The sequence below is a fragment of the Sipha flava genome, unplaced genomic scaffold (genome assembly GCF_003268045.1).
Source record: "Sipha flava isolate LNK unplaced genomic scaffold, YSA_version1 124_pilon_pilon, whole genome shotgun sequence".
NCBI classification, from domain to species: Eukaryota; Metazoa; Arthropoda; class Insecta; order Hemiptera; family Aphididae; genus Sipha; species Sipha flava.
In genome coordinates this window covers 1801040-1824072 of record NW_020271750.1, presented here as the reverse complement: position 1 = coordinate 1824072, position 23033 = coordinate 1801040, and the positions used below count along the sequence as shown (strand labels likewise).

General features: G+C 26.0%; 2 protein-coding genes across 2 annotated transcripts; one reads left to right on the top strand and one right to left on the bottom strand.

Moving 5' to 3' along the window:
• Positions 1 to 1542: 1542 nt before the first annotated feature.
• LOC112694146 (TATA-binding protein-associated factor 172) lies at positions 1543 to 21631 on the bottom strand. The gene is made up of 33 exons (XM_025569532.1): positions 21267 to 21631; positions 20103 to 20157; positions 19734 to 19978; positions 19498 to 19647; positions 13893 to 14023; positions 13186 to 13377; positions 12632 to 12793; positions 12441 to 12576; positions 12237 to 12373; positions 11589 to 11854; positions 10962 to 11190; positions 10748 to 10903; positions 10527 to 10662; positions 10080 to 10423; positions 9609 to 9775; positions 9406 to 9523; positions 9169 to 9297; positions 8927 to 8983; positions 6735 to 6839; positions 6283 to 6442; positions 6100 to 6206; positions 5740 to 6007; positions 5298 to 5671; positions 5088 to 5239; positions 4634 to 4983; positions 3166 to 3266; positions 2960 to 3094; positions 2717 to 2865; positions 2528 to 2653; positions 2306 to 2468; positions 2110 to 2246; positions 1965 to 2046; positions 1543 to 1901 (listed from the first exon to the last, which is right to left on the bottom strand). The coding sequence occupies exons 2-33, from the start codon at positions 20111 to 20113 to the stop codon at positions 1731 to 1733; spliced, it is 5346 nt and encodes a 1781-aa protein (XP_025425317.1). The 5' UTR covers positions 20114 to 20157; positions 21267 to 21631; the 3' UTR covers positions 1543 to 1730.
• On the top strand, positions 6850 to 8750 carry LOC112694147 (tigger transposable element-derived protein 4-like). The gene has a single exon (XM_025569533.1). It carries the CDS (start codon positions 7256 to 7258, stop codon positions 7991 to 7993), a length of 738 nt encoding a protein of 245 aa, XP_025425318.1. The 5' UTR covers positions 6850 to 7255; the 3' UTR covers positions 7994 to 8750.
• Positions 21632 to 23033: the final 1402 nt, after the last annotated feature.

The following is a 23033-nucleotide window of genomic DNA, read 5'->3' as shown; positions in this document are numbered from 1 at the left end:
CCAATGAGTATGGTTCCTTTAAAATTCGTAAAAAAAATATGTATATTGTAAATATTGTTTTATAATAATAATAAATAAACCTATTTTATATTTGTGATTAATTTATAAAGATAACATAATGTTTAAAATTTAAACTGTGCTTTCTTTTTCTAACAAATAAAAATTATTTAGTGAAAATTTTTGATTAAATAATCAATGGGAACTGGTTCCATCAGAGAACACAAAAAGTAAATACATTAAAAACAAAAATGTAACAAATAAGTTAGAAAGCGCTTGAAAAGATAACGATAACGTAAAGGCTGTTATACGGCCTACGGGTGGTTACTGGAAGGTAAGCTCCGACGCGCTCAGTAGGAGGAAAAATTTAAATAATTTTTGTTGGGGGGGGGGGGGCGGAAAAATGTTAGCACCCGGGCGCCAAATTTCTGTAACAAATTTAAAAAGTAAGTTTGAACAGCATTATGATTTAATTTTATCTTTTCAAAATATTATGCCGAATAAAGTGGTTTTTACAAATAAGAAATATGTTATTAATTTATGGGATTTTTACAAGACAATAATTTCGGATTATCAACAGTTTAATTCGGAATATTTACTGTGGAAATTCAAATGGGTAAGAGAAAAAGAAGATTGTAGACCATCCTCAGTATTTGAAGAATTTTTAAAATGTGATTCTGAATTTTTTCCAAGTATAAAACAAATGTTAACTATTATTTCTACACTTCCCGTATCAACTACTATTACAGAAAGAACTTCTTCTCAACATTACGTCGTATTAAATCATATTTGAGAAATTCGGCAGGAAATTAATGATTAACTGGACTTGATTTGCTAAGCGTTCGTTGTGACATTAATATTGACCTGGAAGAAGTAATCAATATTTTTAAACTTTAACTAAGAAAACAAGGTTTTATCTTATAATTTTTTTCATATTTTTAAATTTATAATTTATAAGGACAAAATATTGTATTGGTATTCAATTGTATTAAATAAATAATTCATATATAATTTTAATGTTTTATAGCACTAATATAAATATAGACCAAAACTCCCTTAAAAAATATTTCTTACCTACGCCCATGCACTGATTCATTATTTACTTTGGCATTCGGTGTAGTGTTTGGATAGTTGCTGACACAATGAAATGCAACAGTATAGGTTAGTAGGTCACGCGCGTCCATTGTGGATTAGTTTTAAATTCATCTACGTTTGGGATTATATATTTAGAAAAATGCGTTCCCTTAGAAGTTTGCAAAGATACTGTTTAACTACCTCGCTGATAAATTTTTTAACAAATTTCTTAAAAAAACAACTCAAGATTTTTCTGTTTGCTCCACTAGCCACAAAACTAAAATTATGCGTATGCATTGTAATTACGTTTTAGACATTTTTGTAAACCAATTTCATATAAGGCCAGCATTTCAGTAAGTTTACATGAGTTAGTTGTGGTGTCTCCATAAAAAACTCTTATCAAAAAGAGGAAAATTTAAGATTTTTGGAAAATTTCCAACAAATATTAACAAAAATATTACAAATAATCACTTCAATACAAAAGCATTTATTAAATGAGTACAAAAAATTTCAAACAACTATGGTTAAATAACTACAGTATAATTACAATTTAAAAGCCTAATTTTTGGTTTATTTTCACTAGACACTTTCAACTATAAGTTATAGAAAAGAAAAGTAAACATAAAGTTTATATACAACATTTTATTCAAACTGTACAATTAAGTATCATTTAGTGTTTGAATAAAACTATTTAAATCATATTCATCATCATAAATCTTGGTGTCCCAAAGTTCTGGCAAAGTTTCAAGAACAGATTTAATGGAACCACTTGAAGAACTAAGTTTATTTTTTTCTTTCGATGGATCATCCAAAGAAAATAAATCTAATAACTAAAAAATGAATTAAATTAGTTTTGGATTTAATCAAATTATTATACAGTATTAAACTATTACTTTATCAGTTCCCATTGTTTGAAGACTTGAATTTTCACATGATATAACTGTATTAGCAGTTTTTAGCTTAAATTTTTGAAAGCTAAAATATAAATTTAAAATAATAGTAACTTCAAAATTAAAATATATTTATTAAAACACATACTTCATTATTTTTTCTTCAAGTGTTGATCTAGTAATTAAACGGTATACATTGACTACCTTTTTTTGACCAATACGATGTGCTCGATCCATAGCTTGTAGATCTCTCATAGGACTCCAATCATGTTCTACAAATATTACCTACAACCAATTTTACTTAATGTTTTAATTTTATTTTTAAGATAATGAATATTTCATACAGTATCTGCTCCAGTTAAATTTAGACCTAAGCCTCCAACTTGAGTAGTCATTATAAGTGTATCAATTGATGGATCAACATTAAACCGATTAACGAGTGCATACCTTTGAGATACAGGCACACTACCATCTAGACGAAGATAACTAACATTTGGCATATGAACTCTAAAAATATTTAATTTATTAGTTTATATCTAAATTATATTAAATACAGTATAACCTACTTGAAGAGATCATTTTCAATTATATTCAGCATAGATTTCAGTTGACAGAAAATTAAAGCTCTATGTGGGCTTATTACAGATTCATCATTGTTCGTTAATCCAATACCACAGTCTGTTAAAAGTTGTCTAAAATTAAAATATATATAATTATAGACATTTTTTTTTTTTAAATAATATAAAATCATTTACTTGAGAGCTGGTAATTTGGCAGCATGTTGAATATCAGTTAAACTAGAATTAGATTCTGAAATTTGCTGAAGTATATGAGAATATTGAGGATGTTGTGGAGTTAGTACAAGTTTTGGATGATTACATACATTTTGTAAATAACGCAATGCCTATAAATAAGTTACTTTATTAATATTAAAGTTTTATTAATTATAATATACAGTAAAAATATAAATAGTAGTATGATAAAATCTTAAAACATACCTGTAACATATTATTTTTAATTAAAGAGTGAGAATTGTTAGGTTCGTTAGAGTCTGATAATTTCTTATGTATATGGATTCTTGAAAAGTCTTCATAAAGTTGTTGCTGAATAGGACTCAAATCACAATAGTAATCCTACATATAAAAGTATTATTAATAGAATGTTTGATTGATTCTTTTAAATAAAAAAATATATTTTTATTTACCTGAGTTATTTTAGGTGGCAGATCACTTAACACATCTTCTTTCATTCTACGTAACACAAAAGGTAAAACTTGACGATGTAATGCTTCCATAGCTAAAACTCCTATAAAATATAAACTATTTGTTATTAGAAATGCAAACAATTTTTTTAAATATAATAATTTTAAATTTAAATAGATAAATTTTATTTTTAATTCATAAGTCTTGAAATAAATAAGAAATATTATGGAATTTTATTATTTATCCAATATTCATTAAAATTAGAGTGAAGTAGTTTATATCAATATATGAGAAATGTAGACCAGTTTTTAAAACTGAAAGAAAAAATTGATAAGTTGAATAAACTACAAAGGTGGTTAATTGACCAACAAGATATATTATATATAAAAATAATATTTGAGTATTAGAATATATTCATATTTATTAATTTTGTAAGAACCCATGATAGACACTAGGAAATTTAAATGAGATTAAAACATCAAGTATATATTTTGGGCGTTGAACCACTTTTCACATTAAAAAATAAAAAACTTATAGAAAAATAAAAGAGCTAATATTTTATGTTCTAATTAGATTAATTGCAATGCATTTCTAAAAAACATAGTCTAAAGTAAAAATGGATAAGAAAAATTAAATTGTGTTTAGGTGAGAAATATTACAAAATATTTTTGAATCAAAAAATAATTTCAAAACTTATGAGCGATAGGTTTTACACATAACTAAAAATGATCTTATAAGGTTAAATAATTAAATAAATATATATATTATTTATAAAATAAATATTAGGCAAAATGGCAATACTGAAGAGCAAAAGGATTGAATGAAGAAAATGTATGCCTGGCCTCCAGCATACAGAAAGAAAAATGTTAAAAATAATTTTACTTAAGAAAAGCCATATAAAAAGAGGCGCTTAGGAACAAGACAATGATGGTGCAAATGTAAAAACAGAACTTGATAGAATATATAACAAATAAAATTGATACAAGGTTATTTTGAAATTCTATTAAGTACTTATAAGATTTTAATTATTATTAATATTTTATGATATTAGAATGATCACAACTTAAATGTGTTGGATACAAGATTATTTCCATAAATTAGAAAATAAGCATTAGTATATTGACAAAAAAAAAAAAAAGAATGTTAAGTGTAACAGCATTGTTATAAAACAGTTTCTGAAATAAAATCTGAATCATATATGTAGCAGAAGTCATAGATTTTCAGCGATGAAAAAACGTCATATATATCAATAGATTTATTGAAAAATTCAATCTTATATGATCAGAACAGATGTATGAATATGAGGAAGAAAAATTATCACCATATAAATTTAAAATATTTAATCAAACATGTGTAGAGTTGTTGAACACAAACATATTTGTTAACAATTATTATTTAGCTTAATATCATTCTAATTACTAAGTCCTTTTTTTATAAAAAATTATAATGTAACACTTAAATATAATTTACCGGCTTCTTGTTCTTTAGATGAACACTTAGCATCTCTACTAGCTAATATTGGTTTACTATATTTTGCAGAAAATTGTTTTTCTGTGCCTAAGAAACCAGGCATTAAGAAGTCAAATAGTGACCATAACTCAAGAACACTATTTTGAATTGGAGTTCCTGATAAAACTAATCGATGATTTGCTTTTAATTGTTTAATAGCTTGACTAGCCTTAGTTTTCCCATTTTTGATAACATGACATTCATCTAGTATGCAGTAATTGAATTTTATTTTTGAAAAAAATTCAATATCCTTGCGCACAATATCATATGAAACAACAAATAAGTTATATTTGTCAGCATATAAGCGTAATCTGAAACATTGTGTAACAAATTATTAAAAAAAAGATTTAATTAAGTAAGTTAATAAATAAAAATATATATTGAAGATCTTTAAATAAAGTAATTTTTTTTTTACTTTTGTCTTTCTAAAGGCAAACCAGAGTATTGTAATGGTTTTAGTATGTTATTTGGAATAAACTTATGTACTTCATGAGTCCAGTGGCCAATTAATGTAGGGGGACAAACAACTATAGATGGTAAAGGAACTGAATCTGGACTTTTGGTTTCCTATAAAATGTTTGTATAATATAGTAGTTTATTAAATTATAATTAATTTGTTCATTACCTTATACTTTTCATTTTTATTGTAATGATCACTAGCAAGTATACACAATGACTGTATGGTTTTGCCTAAGCCCATATCATCACATAAAATTCCATGTAACTTGTACTTATTCAAAAAGGCTAACCAATTCACTCCAGTTTGTTGATAGGATCTTAATTTAGTGTTTATTACTATAGGAACTTTGAAATCATTTATTTGATTAGGATTAAAAAGTTGATCTAAAAATGTTCGCTGTGATTGAATTAATGTATTCATTTTATCACTTAAATTTGGCGGAGTAGGTACACTGCCATCAAGTGGCATTAATTGAATAAGGTTTGCAAAACATTGAGATGACATTTTACGAACATTTTCTTCTTGATCACTTAGACGGCCTATAATAACGATACCAATATTGAAAAATATTAATATTGCATATCAAAATTTATAAAATATATTTTACCTAAAAGTGGGATGACTAATAATACAATATAAGGAACTATTTCAAATTGTAATTTCTCAACAATACAAACAACTGCTTCAATAGCCCCTTTTCGTTTTACATCAGAATCAGGTGCATCAAGAAGTGGCAATACATCTTTTACAATAATTGTCATAGTGGTAACAGAATTCAGTTCAACAGATGCAGCTAAACAGCGAGCAACTATATGCCTGACTGCTGAATATGGATGAATAATAAGCTTGGTAAAAATTGGCAATAACTCTAAAAGCTACAAAAAATAAATTATTGCTTAGTAATAAAATAAATGTCAAAAAAATTAATATTGTACAAACAACAGCATTAAGATAATTTTATTATTACCTTCGTAACATAACATTTATGCATTTTTGAACATACAACTTCAAATACTTGTAAATTTTTAATTAATTCTTGTGCTTCTTCATCTTTATCTTTAAAGGTATTCAAATCTATAATTTAAAATGAACAAATAAAAATAATATAATATATACGGTTTCATGATTTAATTTACAAAATATAATTTACTTGGATCATTTTCCGGAAATTTAATATTTTTTATACTATTATATACTATTTCGAAAAGTCTAGGTAGTTTACTTTGTAGATGTTCTCCAAAACGCAAGCAAATAGTTTGTAAGGCATATAATGCTCCTCTCTTTTGAATATTATTACTTAATTTATGTTCCTGTAATATATAAGTGTGTTGACTAGATTATTACAGTAAATATTTTATAAACATTTTTTTTCTTCTTGTATAACATAATAAAAAGTTAGTTACGGGTAAAATTATGTTCACTAGTTTAATTTGATATACAGGGATTTAAATGAATAATATTAATTATTAATTTAAATAATAAATTATTTAATTGCTGAACTTATTTTAATCTAAAAGTAGCCATTGATGCACAACTTAGTGTATAACTATTAAATACAATGAAATTAAAGTATTAATGAACAAAATATTTTAATATAATAACCTGGTCTTCATCGCTTAACACAATTTCTACATTTATATCACAGTGTACTGGTGGTCTTCCTGAACCTCGCGGTCCATTACGTTTCATTAACAATTTTTCAGCATTCTGTAACAAAATAAATCACAGAGTAAATAAATATTGACTGATAAAATAAAATACAGTCGACTCTCGGTAACTCGAACCTTGATAACTCGAAATTCTCGATGTCTCGAATAATTAAAATTCCCCTTCAAATAACAATTACACTTAATGTTTAAATAATCTTGGTAACTCGAAAATTAATTTGACAAATTTTCGATATCTCGAATTTTCTTATCCAAATTTAGTACTAAAAGTAGTTTATCAAGGCGATTATTTTTCGCCTATCACTTGTTTTGTAAAACCCGACCATTATAATCAACTAAATGTTTGTAACTTAAACCTTAATAATTTCATACAATAGATTTCATTTTTAGTTCTATGCCGTTTGTTCGTTTAACCGTTTATTGAGCGAGTGTAACAGTGTTAAATCAGTGGTTATTATGGCTCAAAAAAGAAAATTAACAACATTATCACTTGCAGAAAAAGTGAACTTACTTAGAATTATTGAAAAAGGTGAAAAGAAAAAACAAGAAATAGCCAAAGATTTTGGAATTCCAGCGAGTACATTATCTACAATAATAAAAAGTAAAGAGGTAATTTTGAAAAACTTTAATGAAAACTCGGCAACTCGAAAAAAAATGAAACCAGGAGAATACTCTGATATAGAATCCTGTTTATTAAAATGGTTTCAACAATGTCTTGACAAAAAAATTCCAATAAATGGACCCATTCTACGAGAAAAAGCTGAAGAGTTTGGGTATAAGTTGGGGCATGTACATTTTAAAGCCAGCAGTGGATGGTTAACAAATTGGAAAAACAGAAATAATGTTGTTTTTAAACAAGTTTGTGGTGAAAGTGGCGCTGTAGATGTACAAAAATGTTCCGTATGGATAAATAATTTACCGAAACTCATCGAAAATTATTCTCCAGACGATATTTTTAATGTTGACGAAACAGGATTATTTTTCAAATGTTTACCTGAAAAAACATTTATGTTTAAAGGCCAATCTTGTTCAGGTGGAAAACATAGCAAAGAAAGAGTAACACTTCTGTTAGGGGCGAATATGTCGGGCACGGAAAAATTAAGACCACTTTTGATTGGTAAGTCGAAAAAACCACGATGTTTTAAACAAGTAAAATCATTGCCATTAGATTATCATGCGAACAAAAAATCCTGAATGACGTCTGAAATTTTTAATTTGTGGTTAATGAAATTAGATAAAAAAATGGTCACCGAGAAAAGAAAAATCTTACTTTTTATAGATAATTGTACTGCACACAATTTGACTTCAACTTTAAATGCTATTCAAGTGCAGTTTTTACCTCCTAATACTACGTCTGTATTACAACCATTAGACCAAGGCATAATAAATAATTTTAAAATATTTTATCGAAAAGAAATGGTAAAAAAAATTATATCGGCTTTAAATGGTAACAATCAAATCATAATAAACATATTGGATGCTATACGGCTATGCGATAAAGCATGGCGACACGTAAAAAAAGGAACGATTGTAAACTGTTTTACAAAATCAGGTTTTAAAACTTCAATTGAAAACGATGAAAACACTCCTTATGATCCTTCTGATGATAATAACGATGAATGGGATCAATTAACGGAGAAAATAAATATTGATGAAACCTTTACATCATACGTTAATGTCGATGAAAATTTGGATATTTGTGGAGAATGGACTGAGAACGATATTATCTCCGATATATTGGACGAAGATAACCAAGAAGAATTCGAAGACCAACAAGTACAATCCACCATTACAAATAAAGAAGCAACACTTGCATTAGAAACATTACGTAAATATATTGAAGGCAATGAAGGTATGGAAGATTTATTTAAGCCACTCGATGTTTTAGAAAATAGAATTGAGAACAATATAGTGTTAAATAAACAAAAACAATTAACTTTACACCAATTCTTTAAAAATAATAACATGTAAATTTTCTTTTTTATTTCGTTAATGTAAATACATATTATATAAAAATAAAAACATACTTTTTAAAAGTTTTTGATAACTCGAAATTTTTAGTAAGTCGAATTTTTTTTTTTCCCCCTTGAACTTCGAGTTACTGAGAGTCGACTGTATATATCTTACTTGTAAAATTTTTTGGTGCATGAGAATCAACTGATATTTTCTTTTGTCATCAGTACCCTAAAATAAATGAAATATGTATTAGTTATATGTTCTTATGAAGATTAAATATAACACTTTTAAATAAGTGATAAATATAAAAGAAAAGTTGGAACTTGAAAATCAAAGAGATAAAACATAATATTAGTTAACATATTAAAAAAAAAATACAGTTAAACTATATGGCATGTTTTCCAATCACTTACTATTTTAGGTGTGAACTCTGGATCAACACAAAGAAAAGAACATAAGTTATTAATTATTGTAGTGTTAGGGCATGAAGATCGATCAACACATAAGTCCATCAAAATAGCCAAATGTTCAGCAGACAAGTGCTAAAAATATCAAAATAAATATATACTTATGGATAATTTAAAATATAAAAATCAAGAGAAATATGCATGTTAAAATAAGTAGATATTTTTACTAATATGTAGTATTACTTGTAACATTTCATTTGATTCTTTTTTTATAGACTCCATTAATGGCTTAACAATAGGGCGTATTTTTTCAGGTAAACACTGAAGCATAGTTAATGCACATGCTATTGATGCTTTAGTTCTAAATAGAAATAATATATAGAACATATAATTATTAATTATCAAAGTATTTTATTCAAAAATATAAACTAACATTAATTACTTACGACACAGTTAAAGAAATGAGATCTGAATTTATTTGTTTATGTGATTGATTTAAAGAAAGACGTCTTTCTTCAAGTTGCTCAATTATTTTAGGTCTAAGTTTTAACGATGAAATTAAGAGTTTAGTTTCTGATCCAGTAAGTAGTTCAATATGTTCCAAAGTTACAATCTTTAACAAAATATAAATATTCAAATATATTTTTTTCTTAAAATAATTAAAAATATATGATAAATTATTTCCAATTAATTAGAATAAGAAATTATTTTTAAAGTTATTTGTACTTAAAATTGATAATATATATATATATATTGATTTATATTAATTTTACTTAAAATTGTAAGTTTGAAATTAAAACATTAAACATGATGTTCTAAAAATAATAATTTTTTGTTTAAAACATCACCGATCAACATTTTGTAAATAATACTAAGATGTAATAAAAATTTCATGTATGTACTAAAATTTATCTTACTTGGCTTAATTGATGTGGAGTTGTCATATTATAATGTTTCAATGATGCAAGAAAGTCATGTGCATCTTGTATAAGTCTTGTAATTGAGTATGACATCTCATCATAATAGATAATACGGTTCATGCATTCTGTTAATTTTTCAGTTAATATTTTTGAAGCTACATCTTCTAGTTTTTCTAGTTTACACCAATTCGATATTACAATAGAAGCCATTCGTTGTTGCATACCCACATTAGATTCTAGATTACTAATTAGTAATTTTGTATAGCATGTAACTGGCGAGTCATTTTCATTTACATAACATACATTAGGTGCTGGTTTTATAATAAAACAAGATAGTAAACCTAAACATTTTAAATTTAAATTATAAATATATATATTTATATAAATTTTACGAGAACTTTTTTGATTCTTTGATAAAAGTATTTTAAATGAAAATAAATATACCTAACATTTCTGCTCCTAAATGTCTAGCTTTAATTGCATTTTTTTCTCTTAGATCTACAGGAATAGTCTCATTTCCACCAATATAGTATTTGATATCCATACCGGTTTCACAAGTTGGATTAGATACATTATCTACCTTAAAAATATAAAATTAATATTAATTTAATTCTATTTATTTCATCAAGAATATATATATATATATATTAAGAAAGAAAACTTACTTTATTATGTCCAGTTGAAATATATGGTATGATAGTAGAATTATCATATGGGATTTTTTCTGATTGCATTGTCATTGCCAACCATAATCCAATGTAAGGACAAGCAGCATTTAAAAGGGCTGTTAGGCTACTATTATTTATCAAGTTACTCCAAACCTAATAAAAATTAATTAAGTTTTATAAATTATTTGGATTATTAATATCTTATCAATACCTTTTTAATAATTTTTTGTATTTCTTCATCAGGTTCAACCATAGCTCTTTGGAAAATATGCCTCATAGAGTTTTGAAGTAATTTAATATCTTCAGCACTATCAGAATTTGTAAGTTGTTGAGTTGAAGTTAAAGTCATTAAGGATTTCATAGTAGCTAATCGCACTTGAGTAGCATTGTGTGATAAAAATGACCAAAGTCGAGGTAATACATGGAGAATTGGTTCATTTCTAAAATATATTATTAAATATTTATTTGCTTTTTAATATCAGTTTACTTTCTTGTTATCTTTGAATACTTATATATATATATATATATATATATATATATATATATATATATATATGTATAAATATGTCACAATTGAGTTATCTGAGACTTACATTTTGTACAACTAAGGTTAATTGTTAGGTTATAAATGTGTAATATGAAATTATTGAGTATAATTAGGTAACTACTCAAATACTATATAATATGTATTTATTATAGCATTTATCATTAAAGTAAATTTTAACTATATTTGAATGTAAAACAATGTGTTATGTTATTAGAAATAGAGCCAAACTCATGGCAATAAATAATAGTTGGGATAACAGGAAAGTACTAAATTAAGTACTGAACAACTTACGTCAATAATTTCCCAGATGGAAGACTAAACAATGCAGCTAATAAGGTCATAAAGTTATTACAAGATGCCGTTAAATCATCTTGAATAGCCAACATTTGCCATAAAATAGATATTACATCGGACACCCATTTTTCATCACATCTAATCATATAATCGACTATTGGTAATAAAGCAGATGCAGCTACAGCACTAACATCATCTACAGTATCCATAAGAGACTTGGATATAAATGGAAACGATAAATGTAATATTTTTTCAATGAGATCCTGAAAATTAAAATGTAATATGATTATAGAAAAATATGTAAATAAAGGTTTATTTTTAATTTTAAACAATGTTAAACACATTAATTTAAAAAAAAATAAGTCAATTGGTTTGATATTATTTTGGTTCATAATATGAATATCATGACTGAGGAAGTCACCCATTGATAATAACCTTACATGAACATTAATTTAAGCAAATTATCTTAAGTAAATTATTTAGTTTGTTTAAAATCTAAAATGATAATGTAAATAAAGGAAAAATACATATAAATCATTTTTGATAAATAGTAAACCAAAAATGTTAAATGTTTATAACTCAACTGTAATGAATCTGTAATCAACTACATAGAACACTGAATTTAATCAAATATGTATGACTTACTTTTCTAACAACTAGTAGATATTTCAATCCCAGTAATCCACCATGTCTGGTTGTCCAATCAGTGTGTTGAATAAGTGTTATAAGTACATGAATTATATTTAAAACATTTTCTTCAGACATTAATTTAACAACAAATCCTAAAAATGACCATAAACATAAATATACAAAATTAATTTTACTTTTTTTAAAAATGGTATTATATACCTAAAGCTTGAGCACATGTTTCTCGGACAGGCGCTACAACTTGATCACCAAGAAAATCACCAAAATGATCTAATGCAAGGACACATAATAGTCTTAAGCCAATATCTTCTAACCACGCTTGATGATGAGTTTCCATCTAAAATAAATTGTCAGTTTAAAACAATAATTATTTAAAATCTGGATGAACATACTTGATCCGACGGTAAATTACTAGCTTTTCCAGCTCCTCGACCATGATGTTTAATAATTTCACGGATAGCAGTTGCAGCACCATGACGTATTTCCCATTTTGTATTAAATAAATCTCTAAGTAATGTGTTCATGAAATCTTTAAAAGGCCAATCAACTTCAACCTTAATATTAATAACAATAAATAAAATAATAATTTACTTATAAACTAATAAAATATTTCTGAAATTTTCTATAGTCTATATTTTAAACACTATAACTTTGTTAAAAAACTTTAAGTTTATTATTATATTATATATTATAATTCATTTTTAGCGACAAATCTGATTTGAATAAGTCTGTTAAAATGAATTTATACAAATAATATTTTCTCATTATAAGCATTATTAGCCACTTGATAGTATTTTAACAAAGTTTTATAGAAATAATGAAGAATATATTTCATATTAATTAACTAAACTTTGTTAAAACTATAAATTGTCTAACTAATAAAATTACTTACAAAAATGTGAAATTTAATAATTATTATACTAAAATATTATAAAATTATTATTACCTCTTCACTATCATCAATTAATTTAATCTTTTTGTTTAAATTTGAAGTCCCAGTGAAACCAGCATCTAAAGATACAGATCTGACTAGTTTATTATTCAGTTCAGCTAAACGAGCTTTCCGTCTATCACAATTAGTTTCTCTGGAACTTTTATCAATATCAGGATTTACATTTATTACATCACTTAATTGTCTCTAAAAAAATAGATATTTGAAAATATTAAAAAAATTAATTGGATTATAAAAACAAATAATATAAGTAAAAAAGATAAACACTGAGTAATTGTTTTAAGACAAAATGTAATGTGAAAACTTATTAATATTTTACATTTATTTTTCAATGAATTAATTTAATGCAATACATAAAAATTGTATTTATAAGGTAAATATGGTCATTTTTAAGATTTGATCTGTGATCATGTATTTTATTACTAACTTTTTATACAATATTCAAAATGAAAATAGTTCACATATTTTTTATATCATTTACTAAAAAACATATTTTACATCGGAAATATAATGAAAATTATTAATAAATAATATAAATACAAAAATAATACAAAGCTATTATGGATAAAAAATGAGATATATTTATATTATTTGGGCTCTTATAAACAAAAATTTAAAACATATTACTAGGATTTAAAGGATCCTATCTACTCTGAATATAGGACAAAAATAACAATTTTAAGTATATAACTATTATTTACTTTTAAGTTGGTTTTACAAGGTGCTGATAAAATCATTATATCATCTGATGTGATAATATCTGAACCAATAATTTCTAGACCCAATGTTTTGTTAATAATTTGCTGCTGATCTTTGATAATTTTTTCTGAATCTATAAAATTAGAATTATAAATTATAAAATGTATTAGTTTATTTTTAAATTTAGACTCTGATACAAGTATAATATTGTTAAAATATTATAATTACAACTGAGAATAATTATGTATAGTAAAATAACTGAAAGGTATGTGTAAACATTATATCATAACTTTAATATTTTTTTTTTAATATTAAAAAAAAAAAAATATAAAAGAACCTGTAATTATGTTTAATAATAAAAATAAAACAGCTTGAAAGTTTAATACATAACTATTGCTATTTTATTTTATTTGATAATAATTTTTGGAAGTTTATCAATTATTTTATTCAGAATTGAAATTAAACAAAACAAACCATTTTTATAAATAATGATGATATTAATAACAATTTTATGGATAATCATTTACACCAAAAGTTTAACAGAGATATACACTATAAATGTACAGTAACTTTTAGATCTCAATTAGTGTGAAACACAGACCCCTAGCTATAACTTAAATTAATCCGGGACCCTTTTTTTTTGTAAATACTCAACTTTTCAATTTTGTATAGTTATGAAAATAAAAAAAAATGTACAATTTATTTTAATTTGACAAATCTTTTTGTAATATTATACAAACACATTTTCTAAAAAAAAGTTTATATAAAAATATTTATTTGATTAACACTTGATTTTACATACAACATTATTGCAATCACCTTTTACAATTTAATTATGAATTACTTAAATTATTTTTAACATTGATTTTTGAACTTTATGAGAAAAATGAAACTTTTTTTTTATGTTCATAATTTTGTTCAAATTCGGCTGCATACTTGATATTTTCATTCATAAATTAGTGTCAATATTAAGTCTATTACGATATTTTTTTTTCGTGTAACAGTAGATAGAAAAAGCTTGTTCACATATATATGTTGTGCAAAAGGGAAATTTAGGTCCCCTAAAATCAAAACGTGGAACTCTGAGGTCTGCGGACTACTAATTGGGAAACACTGGTATAGACCATTACTTAAAAATGTATATAAATAATATGACTAATATAGAAAACTAAGTCATAAAAATAACACTAAAAAAGTTTAAATTTTCAAAGAAAAAAATTATTAAATACATAAAATATTATAACAATATATGGAAGCATTCAAGTATTATGTCAGTAGATTAGGAAGAGAGGGAAGCTAAATTTTAAATCTGATGCCAACATCATATTCACTAAAATTTGAATTAATGAGTGAAAAATGCATAAGTCAATGAATTACTGACAGTATCGAAGACATGCCATCTTGTTTTTTTTTATTTTTATACATAGTTGAAAAATTAGTATTATAAACAAAAGGGAGGGGACTTTAAAAAATGTTGGTGTAAAATAAGAGAGGTAATCTACCTGACATATGGAGAGAGGAGAGGAAATAAAAATGTGCTAATAAAATACTTGAATGATCTCAATATTAACAAATTAATGAAGTTGAAAAATGAACCGATTTTATTTCTGAGCAAATAATATATTTATGTATAATTTTAAGTAAGTTCTATTTATAAACGATACGATAAATGCACATATTTTAACAAAATAAAGCAATAATGTGTTTAATAAAATTGTATTGAAGGTATTTCATTCATATAATAAAATATGTAGTACTGGTTGAATTTCTATTTTTATAGTTATACTATATATATATAAGGGTCATATCAAAATAATCACAATATATATATATTTTAAAGTTTAATACGCTTTTGTTATTAAAAAAAAAAAAAATATTACAGTATATTACATATTAGATATTTAAAAGTTTTCCCTTAAAAATCAAACTGATCATAGTTCATTGACATTAGAAAACATAATATTCAAAATCAGAATTGTTAGTACATACAAAATGTAAATAAAATCCACTGAATTTTAAATTAAAGTATTGATAATATGCATGTTTATTTTATTTAATATTGAAAACATTAAAATGTATTTTTAAAGCAGCATCAACAGTAACTATTAGTTACTGCAGTTTTTATTGTTTTTAAATTTTTTATATTTTATATTTTTATTAACTATTAGTTTTTACAACAATTAGTTGTAAAAAAAAAGAAAATGACTTTATTTTGAATAATAATTAACTTACAACTAAATTTTAAATTATTATACTATTTGATTATAAATATGCACTACATTTACTTATGATAAATTTTAAATGAGTTTAAATAAATTTTTATATTTTTGGTTGTTTTAGGAAAAATTGTGAATTTTGATAGATAAGAAAATTAAATATCTTATCTTATAACTAAATAATAGTAATTTACTGTAGAATTTATATACAATTAACTACTGATAGTTTGTTAAAATATTTTTTAACTGTAATATCACACATTGCCTAAATTATTATATACAGTAGAATTAGCTTATAAAAATCTTCAAGGGACCTAAAGAATCAGATCATTATATCCAGATGACGAAAACATTACCAACATGAGATATAAAACCAACCAAATACACGACTAGGAATCGTTTTATCGGGAATATCGTTGTATACGGCATCATATTAAGCGGATTCTACTGTGCAATGTTTTTATTCAAATAAATGATGATTCATGAATATATATATATATATATTATAATATTATATATTATATTATATTATTAATCGATCAGTTCTTCTAAAACATAGATTTATCACTAAATATTAAAGTTGAACGAGTACCTTATTAAGTAGAATTTTTTGAGTAGAGTACTCGATACTTGACTTGACTCAACAAAAAAATAATTTATAATCGTAAATACAAGTACTCGGTTTTAGTCAACTTTAATCGAGTACTTGATTTGAATCAAGTACTCTAATTTCACTACTTTATTGAGAAATATATATATATATATATATATATATATATATATACATAACTATAAATAAATGGGATTAAAATATTTTTAATGAAACACATCAGGAAGGTAGATGGTTTAATAATTATTAATAAATAATAATATATTGTTATTGCTTTGATAATTTATTATCATGATAACAACATATTTTATACAGATTGATAACCATATTTTTCTTGAGTACTTGTCATTTATCAATTACTTGAATTTTGATCTCAACTCGTCATTAAAAAGAAATGTTCGTCCAACTCTACTAAATATCCACAAATAATTATATATATATGATAAGAAATTATTAAATGTATACTTTCTTCTTCTTCTACTTCCCTTTTCTTCCAAATATTTGAGGTCAGTTATCTTTGTGTCCAAAACTTCCACTTGTAATGATTTTCTACATCCTCTACATACATAACAACAATATTCTCAATCATTCTTAATTGTATCCAATCGTTTCTTTTTTCTCTTTTCCCTTTGATGTTAATTTTCATACTCACTCTTACTACTTTTGTTTTCTCTCACCTCATCGCCTGCTCAAACTATCTTAGTCAATTTTCTCTCTTCTTGTCCACTATCAACATTACACCAATACTATCCCTCGAATATTAGTTCCTTATTCTATTTTCTCTTGTCACTTTACTCATCCATATAAGCACTCTCATTTTCATAACACTTGTACTCTGTTCTATTCTCCTATCAACCGCCCAACACCCCGAACCCTATATTATAGTCTCACTACACTCCTGTAAAATTTATCTTTTATTCTCATTGGAATTCTCTTATCATACAAAATACCCAACACTTTTCTCCATTCAGGGTTGGGCAGTATCAAAGATACAATGTATATTGTATCTTGTATCATGATACATTTTATGCAAGTATCATGTATATTTTTTCCCAAAAGATACAAGATACTATTATTGTAAAAATTTGTACTGAATAGTACCAAGAAATAAAAAAATTTTCGTCATGGATTGTATTTTTACGAAAAATAACTGTCCAGATGCGATCGAGCCGAAATGAACAACGAAAACATTAACTACACAATGTTATATCTTGTAAGATAATTTGAAAATTACGGTCATACAGATAAGCACTAAACTCAAATTTTCATAAAATATGAATCCATACATATATATATATATTTTTTTTTATAGATATGGCTGTAATTGTAGTAGGTCTTTCCACATAGAATAAAAAATAAAATCAGAAGTATAGATAAGTAATTTTAATGGGCTATTACTGGTGTATCATTTTATTCATTCTATCTTCTGTGTGACATTCTCACTGTCAGTAAAATAATTATAAGGCCATTCACATTTTTTTCATATTTTATTCTTTTATATTTTAATTTTAATGGATTATTTTACTGAACAAAATATTAAAATTCCGCCATCATTGAATGGAAAATATTTTAAAATTGTATCAAATGAACAAAATGGTTCTGATTATGCTCTAAAAGTATTGTGTATGATATGCCAATATGTTAAAAAGGAAAATAAAATAATTTCTGGATCTCTTAAATTTATTACAAATTTTCAACTGCATATGAAAGTAATGAACCTATTATTATTTATTATACTGTATATTAAAAAGTGTTTTACGGTGAACTGAAAAAGATGGGTTTCAGATTACATAAGTGACCACAAAAAAAAAAAAATAATACAGAATTTGTGTATACATGCTACCGAAAAAATATTTAATGAATTTAGTAATCATGAATCCAGTAAAGATTCCGAAGAAAGTGTTTTTATATTTTCTTCTCAAATTGAAAATAAACAGCAATCAAAAAATAAGCTTGAATTAATCACTTATTTTAACGACATTAACAAATCATTAAATTATTTAAATAACTATCCATCTATAAAAAAACTATAAATTATAATACAAGTCTGTGTTCATCTGCTCCTGTTGTGCGTTTATTTCCATTTGCTAGTTTTGTGCACTCACCCAGTAGATCTAATCTATCAGACAAAATGTTTGAAAAATTAATTTTTCTTAAAAGAAACCAAGATTTTATTGATAAATATAACATTTAATTTAAAACCATAATCCATAAGACCACAACCAATCTACTCATATATATTTATTTTTAATCATAAATACATAACCAATTATACACATGTATAACTATAATATAATATAGACTATAATTTATAGTGATATATTTTATAATGTGTATTGATTTATTGTATTATTTAATATTTATGAATTTATAAATACCTACTGTATATAATACTATAAAATATGGACTGTATAGTGCATTGAATGAACCTTTTACGTTTAAAAGTTAATAAAATTCAATTGGAAGAATAAAAGTATCAATGTATCAATGTATCTTGTATCTTTTCTACATTCACAGTGTATCTTTATCTTGTATCTAGATACACTAAATGCATGTATCATGATACTTTTTTTTAAGTATCTTGCCCAACACTGTCTCTACTTCATTCAACCACACTTAATCCTGTTTTACATCCATGTCAAAGCCATTATTTTGTACAAATGTATTAAATATTTAAAGTTTTTGACTTCACCTATCATATCACCACTTATTGTTATTGATCATCTTATGTCAATTTAAAAACATGATTAAATTTATACTAATTAACTAAAATACACATACCATTTTCTGAAGTAACTAGATTGTGTAGCTCAATATCTGGAGAAGCCATTAAAGCAGAGCAATTGTTCATAATAGAGGTTAAATCAAATGTATCAAATGATAATTTTCCATCATTTTCTTTTTCATCTACCAATAAATCATTACAGAGTTCTGAAAATTATATGACATAATAATGAACACGGATTATAAAAATATTTTATATCTATAAGATTATATATAAATATTACAATCCACACCTAATTTAACAGGCGGTAAACCACTAGGACACCAAGGAGGAATTTGTTTAACAACAGCTTCAATGGCTTGAGAAGCAGCTATACGAGTTTCCCATGATGAACTTCGTAAGTATGTAGATATTCGTTCTAATAAAGGTTTAAGTTCATGGGGATGTAATCTCACCACTTGTCCTAGTTGGTTTGCAGCAGCTTTTCTTGTAACTGAACTACTTCCTGTTTCTAATAGTATAAAGAGTCTATCTAACCTGTAATAAAATATAATTACTATTGTACTAATAATAAAATAATTCATTTAAAATTGAAATATTACATAAGAAGTGGTAATAATGTATGATTTTAACTGTATTTTTAAATTAAAATATAAATTACCTAGACGTCATTTTGATGACTGATGAATTTCTGTGTTAGTATTCAAAAAAACAGCCTGAAAAAAAAGATAGAGATGTTATTAATATTACAAATTGAAAAATTATTATAGAATTATTGCGCTGTAATTAATTAAGACTAAGGCAAAATAAATATTATAAAATATTTTTTTTAAAAGATTATAAAAGGTAGCAAAATTAATATTTGTTGTCTTTTAAATAAATGTATGCCTATCATATTTCCAACATACAATATCAACTAGTGTCTAGTACTTATTAATATTTATTTTGATTTCTTTTGGATATACATTTTCCAGAATAAAAAGTATTTTTAGTTAAACATACAGATACAATTACGATTTATGTTTATTATTAATGTTTATCAAGAATGAGTAATGTAATAAAGAAATTTAACTATAGGTATATATAAGAATATATATATGTATATAGGTGATATGAGTTTAATCTCGACTTTTTTTTTGTGTTATAGGTATATAAAATATATTTTTACATGTATACATTCTATTGATATGAAAAATATTAACTTTATGATGTCATCGAGACACTGTAAAGGATCGGTCTCAGATTAAAAAAAACATGCCTGTATGTACTGATTACAAACATAATATAATAAAAGATTACACATTGTCAGCGGCTGGAAAACCATAATTTTATTTGTAAAAAATACATTAGGTGGATAATAAAAGTGATAGTGTATTTTGATTTCCAAATGATCCGAGCCATCACCCCTAAGAGTCGACAAAAGTTTAAAAGAATTTGATGTTATGAAAACATGATCGGATGGGTATGTAGTTCCTTATCGAGGGGGAAAAATACAAGATGATTAACCCGCTGCGACAACGGACCAAAGGCGCATGAACGTGTAGTTATGTAAATCTGCCGTAGATGCTGGAAGTTGTGTAATGACCGCGTTACACAACAAAAGTAGGTCAAAACGAGACGAAGTCGTTACCAACGATGGACGGAGACACCTAATCCGGTCGAATGAGAGGTAGGGATATGTCCATGAGCATGGGGAACACCTTCAAGTCGACACAATATCGTATAAGTTGCGAAATGTCCGAAAAAATAATAAACACGGCTTACGTGCCCTTATGGGCATCCGTGGGAAGGTGACGGAGGGATGGGGCTGTAGTCGGATGGTTACCTGTTGGGCGACTCATTATTCGTGTGTTGCGGTTCAAGGTTTTTTTTTTTTTGGGCACATAACGATCCGTACTACGTCATCATTATCGTGTTGGCGACACGGGTGGGCAGATTTTGGCGAATAGAACTGGTGGTGGCGGCATCGGCGACGGTAGTCCGGGTGGTTGTGCCGATGGTCAGCGCATTTTTCTCGAGCGACGGGTCGTCCGATCTGGCGAAACAACGCAGGCGGTGACGGTACAACGGCGTTCAAACTTTCGTGGCGGCTGCCAATGGTTACGTCGGCGCGCAGATGGCGGCAAACAACAACACGAACAACGACCATGTCGACCGGATGAAAGGCACATTTATACTGGCGGCCATTAGCACGGGGAACGATGCTTTAACGACCGCGCCGGCGGTAAACAAACGCGTTTGGAGAACGGCCGATCAGCTGATCGCACGGCGTGGCAACGTTCTCGCAGTCAGCACGTGATCGCTGGCCGCACGCAGCCGCTGCGTACTGTTTTTTTTTCTTTCGTCGTGTTCCGTTTCGATTTGCACTGCGAATTAGCCTGCTTACACCGTGGTTTTCGCAATTCCCCGTCTTTTCACGTCTGTTCATTATCGCGATTAATTTAGCGGCCAGAAACGGAAGAATATTATATCCAATGCTTGGATTGGAAAAAAAAAAGAACAGTAAGGGGATGCAAAAGTATAAAAAGTATGTGTGCCCCGAGTAGTTAAAAGTACTATTGTTGGGCGAGGGGCTTTGTTTTCCATACCCCTCCTACTGCAACCATATTATACATTACACAGCAATAAATTGTGTATTTCTTTTTATTTAAAAATTAAGAACAAATAAGTAGGGCTGAACGAGCAAATACACTAAATATACGCCTCGTAGTGTTGTTTAGTTATACGATCAGGGCCGGATCTTAACTTTTTAACACCCGGGAAAATTAAAAATATACGCTCTTTTCAAGAAATTTCAGAAAAATGACCAGAATCATTATTTTTTTTTTTTTTTTTATGAAAAATCAAGCATACTCATATAGTAGCATGAGCACCAACCATTTATAAAGACGTTTGTAATACACTGGACCAATAAATTATTTATCAAAAATTATTTGAACAATTTTAGCTTAAAAATCAAAAAAAAATTAGTTTTTATATAATCAACTAATCATGTAATATTTTTATAAGCACTTCTTAATGGTATATTTAAATTTAAAATCTATGGTTAATATTTCTAAGTTTCAGGTTTAGAAAAAATAATATTTGTAATAATAACATTTATAAATTATTTATTAACAAATCTAAATTATTTATTGCTTACTTTTAAGTTTTAACATAAAAAGCTTTATGTAAATGAAACAATATTTATATATTTTAAATTTTTGTTATGGTTACACTCAAAACTTTATAATTACTACATGTCTACATATTATGTATCTACTTAGGTAAGGAAAAACTACAATTAAAAAAAAATATAACTAAGTACTGAAAATTAAAATAGTATAATGATTACCTATAACTTATGTATTAAATGTATAATATACTTTTTTTTTTTTTTTTTTTTTAATTATTACAATAAGGTATTCCTAGCTTACGCTATCTATACCTAGAGATGAAAGATAAAATACATTTTGGCGTAATTAAGTGCGATAAATAAATAAGTTACAATTTTACATTAGATGATAACAGTAGTTAGAGAATTAATTAGATAGTGTCTTGAGGAATTAGGTCATGTGGGCGACCTCGTTTGAGACGGCGCTGTGGAGGTGGT

Excerpts from the sequence above, each read along its gene's own strand:
- LOC112694147 (XM_025569533.1), top strand. The coding sequence starts at position 7,256 with ATGGCTCAAAAAAGAAAATTAACAACATTATCACTTGCAGAAAAAGTG.
- LOC112694146 (XM_025569532.1), bottom strand. Across the intron at positions 5,672-5,739 it reads ATTAGTCATCCCACTTTTAG|GCCGTCTAAGTGATCAAGAA; the intron begins GTAAAATATATT and ends TCGTTATTATAG. Across the intron at positions 2,047-2,109 it reads CTTGAAGAAAAAATAATGAA|CTTTCAAAAATTTAAGCTAA; the intron begins GTATGTGTTTTA and ends TTTATATTTTAG.